This window comes from Rhynchophorus ferrugineus, unplaced genomic scaffold, assembly GCF_030347505.1.
Source record: "Rhynchophorus ferrugineus isolate W39M unplaced genomic scaffold, kcgeb_rfMv2 rfM9, whole genome shotgun sequence".
NCBI lineage: Eukaryota > Metazoa > Arthropoda > Insecta > Coleoptera > Curculionidae > Rhynchophorus > Rhynchophorus ferrugineus.
The window spans coordinates 14,403,420-14,416,953 of record NW_027472588.1 but is presented as its reverse complement, the minus strand read 5'-3'; the positions used below and the strand labels follow the sequence as shown (position 1 = coordinate 14,416,953).

Below are 13,534 nucleotides of genomic sequence, written 5' to 3'. Positions count from 1 at the left end.
TATATGGAAATAAAGAAAAATCTACTAGTAATAAAAAGTATATACTATATTTAAATAAACTAGCTAGCGAAATAAAAAATCTGGTTACATTTTGATGACATCTGATACATCGTAAGTTATTTTTTTAAATACATACAAAAAAAGAAACATCTTGAGTGGTTAAAGGATTCAACGTACTAGCACAATATATAATTATAGTCTCATGATATATCACGAAAAATCACTCTAGTGTCATAAACGTGTTAGGTTAATTGTTTCTTTTTTCGATATAACAACCTTATAATAACCACATGTTTAATTATTCATATATTTTGTCACGATTTAGAATTCATGAAAATAATGATTGCTAAAAATATAGCTCGTTTTCTAAATGTAGCTTCACATTTTAATGGGGTTATTCAGAGAGAATATAGCCAATGTTCTGGTAGCTGAAGACTTTGAATAACATTATATAGCCGTAATAATGTTTCACTTTTATTTATAAATTCAACCTCTTAAATATTTTTGATATCGAAATATAATTATTTAAAAAAAATTGTTGTATTAATATTTCTGGAATTATTGTTCATTGGTTTCACCTCAACTTGGTAGCGCCTGAATTATTTTCGAATATTTTTATTTAGTTAGTGATAATAAATGACTGTTAAAATAAATAAATACAATAAATCACATGCTAAACAAGAAAAATTTGTTCTTTTAATGCTCAGTTGAAATCTTTTGAATTAAAATCAACAATAACCTTCAATGATAATTTCGATTAGTTTGAAGTTTCCATCTTCCATGAAATAACTATTTTTGATACATTAAAGCCAATAATTGTAAATTCCCAACAGTCTCTAGTAACTTTCGTGTCATTGGAAATGTTCCAGTTTTCCTTTGAATTAAACAGGCAAATTAATTAATATATCTAAATATATATACTTATTAATATTTTTATAACACAAAACTATAATCAACAGTATTTAATTAAAAAGCTAGTGTGTGTAGAAAGAATGTTATAAACCCTTTCACAATGATATCAGATTTGAACCTAATAACAATAAATATATTAATACTATGTATTAATTAATATTATACATTAATTAATTAATAACCAAGGATTAAAGCTATTATTTTTTCTAATCTATAATAATTTACATCCTTAATTATGTCATTCATTATTTTTCTCTAGGTACTCTTATTTTTGATACTTTGAGATACAAAAGATAGAGGGGTTTGGCTTCAAAACAACTGGTGTGCTAAAAAATCAGTGGTTTATCCAATTCTATTGAGTACTGTGTTTGACGGTAACGAAAAAGATCTAGCAAGTAGAATATTGCGTTGGGCAAAAAGTAATTACGTAGATGGTCCGATCCGGACTATATAGTGATACATCAAAATATCCTAACCAATGCCTCTCAATTTTCACCATTACTGAAGCTGTGTATAGTCTAGAATTACGAGGAATAGGAATGCCATTCCTATTGATTAATTCTGACTGTTATTTTCAATACTCAATGACAGGAGATGGTTTAATTAATGGTTAGACCAAATTGGGGCAATTCGTGATAAATAAATTGTTTCTAAGGTCTCCAAACACTTCTAGAATCACCTTTCTTGGTGTCAACGCGGGCTTTGCAACCATTTATGAAGCTAGCCGAGCTTTGAACACTGTCTTTTTAGCATGTTATTGTCGTATAGCTCAATTTCCTTTCTTTTCAGCAACGATTTACAAATAAAAAATCCGTCCATTAACTATTTCACTATTAATTCATATGGAGTCCAACACTTCTTGGTATCCAGTCACAATTTTAAATGCTTCCGTGCTAATTTAAGTTAGATATTGACTTCTGTGGCAATATTTTAACAACAAAGACTAAACTACTAATTCTGACACAGACATTCTGTTACGTATTCACCACCATAATGACCACACAGTTTTCTATAAAACACCTATTATCGCATTTCAGTAATAAAAAATACAAGATATGATAATAATAACATTCTGGACACCCTATTTCCTAAGCGCAATAACTTCTGACTAAAAAGTGAATGACTCTATCCTAACATATAATAGACGATAGACGTCATATACTACATTAGTGCTATCCATTAGAAAAAAAAACTGAAATTACTATTTACCCAGACTATATTTGTCACCTTTGAAATGTACAATCTGAGAAGACCAATGAAAACAGATGGACACTGATTCCTACATCAGATCCATAACATCTTTTCATCAAAATTAACAGAAAAACATCAAAGAATGTATGTGTCTTAATGCCAACTGAGATGCTTAAAATGCGTGAATTGATAAGTAATAAGACAAAACTACATTCGACTGTGAGCATTAATTTATTTTTAATAAGATTAAATTGATTTTGTGTATCGTTTTACCATCATGGACACCAAAATCACCAAAAATCACCAAAACAATTTGTTAATGTTAGTTATAATGTAAAATATATGTTTTTGGATATATACCTGATATCATTTATACAATATAGAATGTACCACGTTGTGAACCTTTTGGGACCGTCAATGAAAACCAAAAGATCCAGCATCGGTATGAGATACAGGCGACAACTACATGTATCTGTAAAATAGGTAAGCGCCGTATTATGAATAATAGATATTAATGAATTTTTCTAGACCTGTAGAAAATCCAAAGAAGATATGGTGTAAGTATATGTGTATGTATATGTATGTTGACAGTTTTACCATTATAATGAAATAAATTAATAGAAATAATAGTATTGAATATATTGTACAATCAATATATTAAAATTAATTATGATTAGTGACGATTTTTAGTCATGAAAACACGCGAGATATTTTAATATTCCTACTTATAGCACACCAATATTTAAATTATGATTTTTATTATATTGCAATGAAATCAAAAAAACATATTTTGTATGAATGACATACATTTTCTAAAATATAGAACATAGAAAATAACTTATTTTTGTATTGCATATACGTGGTCTAATCTGCTTGCTAATAAATAATTTTTATCTATATAGAACAATATATTTAAAACACACTAGCGACAGTTTTACTGTAACTTGCCTGCGATTAACAAGTTCTTATTAAAACAAATTCACATAGACAATTTTCAGTCCACTTTCGAACCCCTCATTCCTGGATATATGCGATGAGATATTCCCGATGCCTTCGATAGAATGGCATTTCGATTAAATCAGCGGCAAATAACAAGACCCCATTAATATGCAGGAATTGGCTATGCAGTAGCAGGCACTGCTACCGCGATTATCAATCAATCTACCGAGATATTTTATCTCGAAACTATTTCAAACAGTGTTACTTGTCTTTTTCTAATTATCGGTATCATCTGACGTTAATTAATTTTTAATTTGGAATTCGAAAGCTCCTCTCATGAATATGTACGGGTTACTTTTTTATTGTTATTTCAACTATTCACTCGTATCATCTCATTGATTATATTGTAATTTGTCACCCTATGAATTTAATAAATGTTCTTTGATTTTAAGATATTCTGATGATAAAGAGAAGTATATATGCGTTATTTCTTGCTACTGAAGTATTATAGATCTCAATACAATACTAAAACGATGTCATAAACTATTTAATATATTAATGATAGATTATTTATTATGGTTTTGTTCTCTTGATGTCAAACATGTCTTAATATATTGTTCTCCTATGATCATGTCTTATCTATTAATATAACGAATTGTTTAAATCTTTAAAATAAACTATAAGTTTCGATGCTAAAATTGTTAATAATTAATATAGCTTATATTAAGAACTTTCCATCATTGATAATTTTTATTTTACTAATTTAAAATAATTTATTTATTCCAGCAATATTACAGTCAATTCAAAATAGCAGTGGCACGAATGTCAATATGTGTCTGTCTAAAGTTGTAAATTGGTTTTACAGTCAGACAATATTATCCTTGTCATCTTGTTCTAATTAAAAGGAGATAGAATGCTGGTAGAGAAGCTCGAATATGTAAAGGAAAGAGCCTGCAAAATTTGTCCGTTTGCCAAATGTCTGAACATTCTTCAAAATATACAATTACGGGTTATAAACCGGCGAACGTTGTTTTAACCCTTTGTTGTAATAAATTTGAAATCGCCGCGGTTTTTATTGAACTTGCAGCTGAACTTTGTATTAGTACGGACACGGTCACTAAAATATCTCAACAATTAAAAAACAATATAACCTTAAATTCGCCAAAAGAAACCGTGTTTATGCGAAACAGGTGACGAATCAAGATCAGCTTGGTGTTTCAGAGATCAAATATATGCAATGTATAATTAAGTAAGTAGTTTTTTCAATCGAAACATAATTTAATACAATTATTTCAGAGAAAATTGTTAGTCTGGAAAGTATCCACAAAAATCCAAAAGATATTAAGCTATTTGAGAGATATAGAACATCCGTTCATTATTGGATAATATAGGATTTAAGTGGTGTAAAGATACCCCACGAAGGGGTTTAATGGAACTTCAAGAGATTGCTTTTAAAAGAAAACAATTTTTAAAAACATATAACAAAACCAGGGAAGAAATATATCACTTTAAATATTTAAATGAGACATGGATATTTCAGAAGGGCACATTGGGTTACTCATGGCAAGGTGATAATAAATATAGTGTAAACGCAACAAAAATTAATGGAAAAAAGTAAATGTTGGAATAACTATTGATTAGGTTTTGTTAGTCAAAACATTTATTAATCGCAGACATTTAGTTCTTCATGATGGAAAAAGGAAGGGTGACTACCATGAAGAAATGAACCGTAACTTGTCTTTGCAGTAGTTTGAAAAACAGCTTTCAAAGTACTTGAAGGAACCATGAGTTATTGTTATGTACAATGCTCCATATATACCATATATAGTACACTGGTGGGGAAAATCCCCAACACATGCACCAACAAAGGTTGCAACTAAGGAATGGCTTAAAGTACATAAAATAAGTTTCGAAGAAATCATATTAAAGAATGAATTATTTCAAATTGTTACTCGGTAATTATAAATGAAATATTTAATTGCATTTTATGTAATTTACTTTTTTAGAAATAAGCCTGAGAAAGGATACATAGTACATCAGATTACTGAATGTTATGACCACAGAGTATTACATCTTCCTCCCTATCACTGCATTTTTAATCCAATTGAGTTGATATGGGGTATTGCAAAGAACTATTACAATAGATATTCAGGCCGAGGAGGATATTCAAACCAGAACTGTCTGGATTTATGGGAAGAGGCATTGTTGAAAAGAGCACCTTTGGTTTGTGTGAGTTCGATCAGACCCATTGAAGAAGAAATTGAACAAGTTTTTGATAGATTGGAAATAAACAACAGCTTAGTTATTAACTGGATTAGTGTTTCTGAAATTGAATAAAACCTTATGTATGTTGATTTATGATTCAATGCTGATGATTACCAAGACAGGGTGATGAAAGAGGAAACCACTAAAGGTCAGTATACAATTAATATACTTTAGTTGTAGGGAATTGTACTATAGAGTGTGATAGCTTTATGGGCATGTGTGTTATTATACATGATACACAATATACATGATTGTTTCGTTAACATGTATGAGGTGAGAAATAACACTAACTGTTTTACAGATATGCCAAAAGTTTTATCAAGAAATATGTATACAGATAGTAACAGGACAAACTAAAGGGAAATACAGTAATATCATAATGACTTTACAGGATACATTGCATCGAAAGAAACAAGAACTAAGCATAAAACATAAATATGCACTCTAATGAAAGTAAAATATATTACTGAGATATACAATTGTTAATTGTGTAGATTAGGTCTTCGGGGGATACCACTACATAAAAAAACGCGCCTAGAACCCTACCTATAGTGTATAAAAAAGTTTAATGTATATATAATAAAATAATTCTAACCTATAAATTATTGTGGCTGTATAATTAATTGTAGTTTTAAGTTCTTCGATAATATATGTATTAGATGTATTATAATGTTAAAATAAATTATATTTAATAGAATATTTGTTCAATTGTTTTATTTATGTTAAAATTTTGATGTATGTCAGAGCCAAAATGTACTAAAACTCAGAGTAGCTTCGACAACTTTACGACGTTTCCCATGTCATTGCTATTTTGAATTTACTATATTTCCAGTTGTTTATATTGTTTATTATGAATTAGTAATAGGAATTTAATTCAAGTATTCTAATATTAAATTTATTATGTTTTTTCAAGTTTGAAATGCGAGCAACGCTACTTTCAGAACTGGGAAAGAAAATGCATTAGCATTATAGATCAATTAAAGCATGACTGATAAAATGAATATAGTTGTCGTCTGACTAGGGCTTGATTTCGCTATTGTTTTTCATACCACATTTACCCCAGAATTGTTCGCAATAAAATTGAATGAATAATTGTGAGAAATAACAGAAAGAGCTCAATATGTTATATATTATTTTCTAATGTTTTTCCTATATACACATTTTATTTATGCCAACTTAGTTTGTTTAATTTCCCAATAAAATTAAACTATTTCTTATTGTTTTACATTTTCAAGATATATAATTATTATTTTTACATCTGATTAAATAGTTAAATCCCAATTTTATGACTATCGAAATAGTATAATGGAACAATGATATAAAAAATTAGGATATGTTATATAACTAATAACAGCATGAACTGATCATTCTATATTTAAAATTAAATTATATATTTTTATATTATTGTAATTGTATACAAGGATCTAAGTAATTTATAAAGGGTTGAAAAAGAAGATTTATCAAAGTTAACTTCATTTTGTGTCATTTTCTAGAAGTATAAACCAAACACAATAATCAAAACAACATGCGACCAACATTTATTGAATAGTAATAAAAACTTATTACAAAGATATATAATAATTAGTTAATATTGCTTATTACCGATTACAAGGAATGATCTGGTCAACCAACAAAAATGAATTGAGACTAAAATTGTAGAGAGTTGAAAGAAGCTCTACATCTAAGCGTTCAGATTAGAAGTCTTACCCGATCCGCCGTATTTGCCTGACATTGCTTCATTCGATATATTAAATATGAAATGTAGACAGACGACTTGACAAAAAAGTTATATTGATAAACATCAATGACACTTTTATGAACCAATAATGAAAAATTATTATTGTAACTTCAATACTACAATTCTACAGTGATAAAATATTATTTAAAGAATTAATAACTATATTTCTACTATATTATTAGGAAGGGATCCATATTTATCAGAAATAATTATTACTAAAATATAATAAAAAATTTATAAATATAAATGGTGTAGTGTAAATTATAAATAATTCCCTGTATATATAATATTATTATTTAAATTCAAGGGACAGTTATAAAATAAGTATCGAAGTAATATGTTTATTATTTTTATAAAAGAAATTATATTTATTAAATATGCAGACATGCAATATTGGTGATTGTTTTCCTATAATTACATAGACTTTATGGATAGTTTGTTAATATAAGATATAAAAGGTTTTATAATTGTAACTGTTATACATGACAAATAACCATAATATATATATATATATATATATATATATATATATATATATATATATATATATATATATATATATATTGCGCTTTTGCATATATATATAAGACCATAAAAACATATTATTATGTATGTAAATAAAATTGACAGGTTATTATTTTGAGTATTTGAACAAGTGATATGTAGTAATTATATTTATGAATATTATAATTTTATAAATTATCTTACTGAATATAATTTCCAGTTCATGTAATTTTAGTAAAGTATCTCCATACAGGTGTATTGTTAATGCATAGTTAAAATTGATTTCACAACTAGGTAATTATTAATAATTTAAAAAAATACTGAGTCTTATTTAATATTAACAGTTTGCAGCATATAAAGGAAGATATTAGTTGGAATTTTAAACTGAATACGTGTATTTGTATTTGAATATTTGATTGTAAAATAAATATAAATGCATGCACGTTTTTTGTTATTACTTTTCAAGATCAGTGTGTAGGTTTATTTACATCTTTGAGAAGTATTGCTGTAATATGACGGTATTATACAAAAATTAACAATTTTTTGCGTGCGTAGAAAGATGTCAACGGGAATTTTCCACTGAATAGGATATATATAATTTTGAAATTAATTATTCTACTGTTGGAGAGTATCTGAATATTTGAATATAGAATAAATATTATATATATAAATTAATAATTAATATTGAAGATCAGTATAATGGTTTATTTACATCACATCTTTGAGAATAAAATGTACTAACGTAATATGTCGGCATTATTCGAAGTCGACAATTTTCTGCATGTGCGGAAAGACGTTCATTAGAATTTTAACAGGAACAGAAATAAATAATTTCGAAAACAATTATTCCACTCCAAGAGAGTAATCGGCGAAATAGATACAAATATTAATAGTTTATATTGCTGATTGTATTAAACAAACCTATATTCATAGGAATTTCAACCAGAATAGGAATATATAATTTCAGAAATAATTATTCTACTGTTTATTGATATTTTAATTTGAAATAATATAAATGTATACCGATTCATATTGATATAATTTCTGAATATTAGTGTAATTATTTATTTACCCCTTTAGAAAGAAACATAATAATTGGTGCAATAATGTATTATATAGAAATTAACAAGTTTGTGGATATATAGAAATATGTTCATTAGAATATCAGTTAGAATAGGAATATATAATTCCAAAACCAATTAGTCTACTCTTAAAAGTTGTTTGAATTTATTAATCGCAGACATATAGTTCTTCATGATGGAAACAGGAAGGGTGACTACCATGAAGAAATGAACCATAACTTGTCTTTGCAGTAGTTTGAAAATCAGCTTTCAAAGTACTTGGAGGAACCATGAGTTATTGTTATGTACAATGCTCCATATATACCATATATATAGTACACTGGTGGGGAAAATCCCCAACACATTCTACTGTTTATTGGTATTTTAATTTGAAGTAATATAAATGTATACCGATTCATATTGATATAATTTCTGAATATTAGTGTAATTATTTATTTACCCCTTTAGAAAGAAACATAATAATTGGTGCAATAATGTATTATATAGAAATTAACAAGTTTGTGGATATATAGAAATATGTTCATTAGAATATCAGTTAGAATAGGAATATATAATTCCAAAACCAATTAGTCTACTCTTAAAAGTTGTTTGAATGTGAAACATATACAAATTCTAATAGGTGTTAAATCGCCTATATCATTATATTTATTCATTTACACATTTTATAACAGATATTATTGAGGTAATATTGATATAATAACGCCATGTTATATGTTCATAGGAATTTCAACCTGAATAGGATTATATCATTGCAAGAAAAATTATTCTTCTATTAGGGAGTATATGAATGCGACTTAAATACATAAGTATATTCATAGGAATTTCATCGAGATTATCAAATTTATGATAGGATTATTCTACTATTAGAGTGTTTTAATTAACAAATTTCTTCATGTATGGAAAAATGCTGAAGGGAATTTCAACTAGAATGGGAATATATAAATGGAATACACAAGCAGAAGGAATATATAAGTTTTAATAACAATTATTCTACTGTTAGAGACTTTGTGAATGTGAATGTGCTACCTCTGAAGATTAGTGTAATTGTTTGCTTACAGTTTTGGGAGGAAAAAAATGATCATAACATTGGTTAAATAAGGTGTTATATAAATATAACAATAAATAGATAGGAGTTTCAACGAGACTAGGAATATATAAGATCAATCTCAATTATTGTACTATTAGGGACTACAATTGCTATTATACATGAGGTATATAGCGATGTTATACAAAAATAGACACTTTTCCGCATGTGTAGGAAGATGTCAACGGGAATTTTAAACGAGATAGGGATATCTTCATATATTGTGACAATAATACATTGTTGTTCAACATACCGACAGGAGATGCGGCCTCAGCCTCCCTGTCCTTGCACTTGGCCCTCGCCCGTCCATGTCTGGACATGATCGCGGCGATACTAAAGTCCGTGGCACAAGGTCTCATCGTGCAATTATCTTCCATAATCACCGCTATCACCGGCACATGTTCGATCACGGTCCGCGTAGGCGACCAGCGCGACTCAACATCCCCCGCGACACTATCGCGCCGTCATCGCACAACCACCGCGCGCTTTATCCCAGCCGACGACGTGCCCCAGGTAAGCCCGAAACGATCCCGGTCTCCTCAAAAACCCGCGCTAATCGCGTGACCGCTCTCTGTTTTGACAGACGGAATATTTCACGATCCGGCTTGTCGCGCGGCTCAGATTGGCCCCACAGCTCCCACTCGTCGAGGAGGCGGTCCCGAGTCGCGTCGCCCTAATTGACCCCCGAGCTTTTGTTTTCACCGGGACGCGCTCGCTGCCTTCGACTGACCGGCATCCCGTCCAGATGCTGTTATCAGAAAGGACACGTTGCCATTTTTCGGCCTTCCACTCCTCACGACCGTTCTACTACCTCCCCTGACCCCCCTCCTCCCATCCACAACACAGGCCGCTTCGTCCTCGCGCATCGATGACAACACGTTCGCCTTTTGTTTTTTCCCCCTACCTCGATCGGTCCTACCTGGGCGGGCCGCGTACACCGCCAAGACTTGGGACGGTTGGAGTGGGGGATGGCCGCGCCCTGAGGCGCGGCGAGATCGAGGCCCCGCCCCTCCCCGATCCAGAGCATACGGTGGCGACGATTTGCCGCTCTACCTGTTCCGGAGCTGTTGATTGTTTTTCTTTTGTTGGGGTGTACGATAATTGCGCCGTATGCGGCTCGATTATGAACATGCCCATCGAGGTTTGCTGCGGATGGAGGTCGCACGGGACGGGGGGGATGGCGAGGGGAGGCGCTATTAACACGACAACTGCATGGGAATCTGTAATTTATTCTCGGGACGTCTCGCCTAATGAATTTATCTGGATGGCGATTGCAGTTTGAAGCTGGTTGAATTCATCGGCAACGTTATTATAAGAAATATCGCGTAATTAACCGCGTTACGTATCAGATACGATCGTAAATTCGTCACATGGTATTTTTGCTTGTAAGTTATAACCAGTTTCTAACCATATAAATTGCAACAAGGGCATAATTATCACTCGTGGCAGATTTGCAATAGAAAGTAACCAGTATGCGTGCTCATAGCTGGCTAGAACCCAAGATAATATTTTCTTAATATAACAACAATATAATAAGAAGATATACGTAGTGTCAGCTAAACAAAAAAATACTCACCAGCTTCTTATAGATTCTTCTTGTGATCAAAGCAATCATTGCAATTTTATATGATAGCGCTACACAACATGAAACTATACTTTGAATGTGTTTGTTAATAAAATATCTACCAGTTAACTAGTACTCTCTTCGTCAGCCACTTCTTCGATAGCGTTTTATTTGCTTATTGTTACCAATTCACTTTGCGCCCTGGTGTCTCACAGCTGATGATCTCAACTACATTTTCTTGCGAATTAATGAAACACTTTACACTACTTAATTTAGCTACACTAATTACAATTTAAGTGGACCAAGGCGATCTTTCATATGGGTCTTTCTATCTAGACTTTTCGATACTAACCTCACGACTTATCGCGAATTTTGAGTTTAACGAATTTAATTGAAAATTGAATGAAATGAAAGGGGATTAGAACACCTCGGTTCGAAATACTTAAGGTGGTATGGTTATCACGCCTACTCTGTAATTATACTACATTTGCCAATCACGTTCTGTTCCAGCGAATAGGTTAGTTATACATCTTTTTCATATCCCATATAAATCTTGCTTGCCAGGTAGCGGTCACAAAACACGATCAAATACTGACCGAGAATATGTCGGGGAAACCAAAATACCGCCATTAATCTATAAAAATGCAGATATTATAAACGCGGTATTTTGGGAAATAACTATTTTACAAACTTAATTGACAATTTTACTCATTTATCTCTCACACTCATGTTCACTGACACCAACAACAAATTCTTCAAGAAAAACAAGCTTATTAATACTTTCTTGATAGATTTTGTGACCATTCTATTTTTTGAACTTGAAATATTGTTAAGCAAAATGTTCAGTCTTTACAAGAGTTTTTTTTACTATGGATCAATATCAGAATCTATACTTTAGCGCACCAAGTGTACTTACCAAAACCAAATTTATCCATAAAAGTCTTAGATACTATTAAATAAGAGGTATTTATTTGATATTAATAGATAGCTACACGTAGTATGATTCTGCTCATTCCGGGTATTGCATATTCCTGAGATTTTATGCTTCATTCTGATCCATTATAATTCAAAATATTATGGAAGAAGAAAAATAAAATATGCTAACGTTTACCCTGATTTAAAATGAATAGCTACTGCGAAATGAATAACTATATAGTCAAATTAGTTACTTTGCTCAGAAATTACTTAATGATTAAATTAAGAATCAAATATAGAAAAATATACTTGAAACTTTATAAAAATATAGCCTCGAAAATCAAATTCCTAAATTTTCTGTTAAAATATAATGAATTTAAAGTAGTATTTTGCTACATCAGTATAATTGAGCTAATCATAGCCAATTATAAACTTAAGATTATTAATATTAACAAAATAAAATAAATTTTTAAAAAAATTTATTAACAAAATAGTTATATTTATTAAAAGATTAAAAAGTTTACATGTTAAAAGCATATATCATAGCATCTTACACATTTATATATATATATATATATATATATATATATATATATATATATATATTTGATATGTTAATGATATCATATAAACCTACAGAAAAGCTGAAGGAATAATCGCATAAAAGTTTATTTGAAATAATGAAGAGCATACAAGCAGCAATATACATATAAATCCAAGTGCTTAAACAATTTAGAAATGTATTACAATCTTATTTATATCGCAATTAATTCTTATTACTATCATTACATAATTTAGTTCAGTTTGGTCATAAGTTATTTCAGTTTTAATCCTTTATTATTGCGTAAAAATTGATAAAAAAACTTCATTAAAAAGCTTATTAGAACTTCCAAATCTATCCAAGCCAGTTTGCCATTTTTTGTTGTTAACTGAAGCCTTCTAAAAGTAATATATAAACCCCATTGCAATCCATTAAAAATATTGTACTTAAGACTCTCGGCATACCACTCTTCATTATTTTCTCAATTATTCGTACAGAGTTTTCTTTAAAATTCCCAGAAGGGCCAAATTAACATAGGCATCATACTCACCAATACCAGCGTTTCTAATGATGATAAGCTGATATAATAGTATGCACTATCCCTAACATTTTTATAACCCTTAGCGATTCAACAATATGCCCAACAGTTTGTCATCACTTCATTAGAAACTAACAACTGCTAGAGTATGGATTAGAGCAAGCAAAGCTGGAAAAATACCCTATAAGTAGATTCTACAGGTCAATATGGGCCCTAGAATTGAATTGTACAGCAATATATTGTTATCTGAGGGTAGCTTCG

The 13,534-nt window shown here is 30.1% G+C and overlaps 1 protein-coding gene across 3 annotated transcripts in view; it reads right to left on the bottom strand.

Moving 5' to 3' along the window:
- LOC143202313 (T-box transcription factor TBX20) overlaps nt 1–10,315 on the bottom strand; it is a 130,294-nt gene extending 119,979 nt beyond the window's left edge. For 2 of the 3 annotated variants that reach the window (XM_076413766.1, XM_076413765.1), the window contains exon 1: nt 9,969–10,310. In XM_076413766.1, the coding sequence (XP_076269881.1) occupies nt 9,969–10,092 (124 nt within the window). In that variant the 5' untranslated portion in view covers nt 10,093–10,310. Of the gene's footprint in view, nt 1–9,968 lie in introns of all 3 variants that reach the window. The other variant, XM_076413767.1, reaches the window with a different exon arrangement.
- Nucleotides 10,316–13,534: the final 3,219 nt, after the last annotated feature.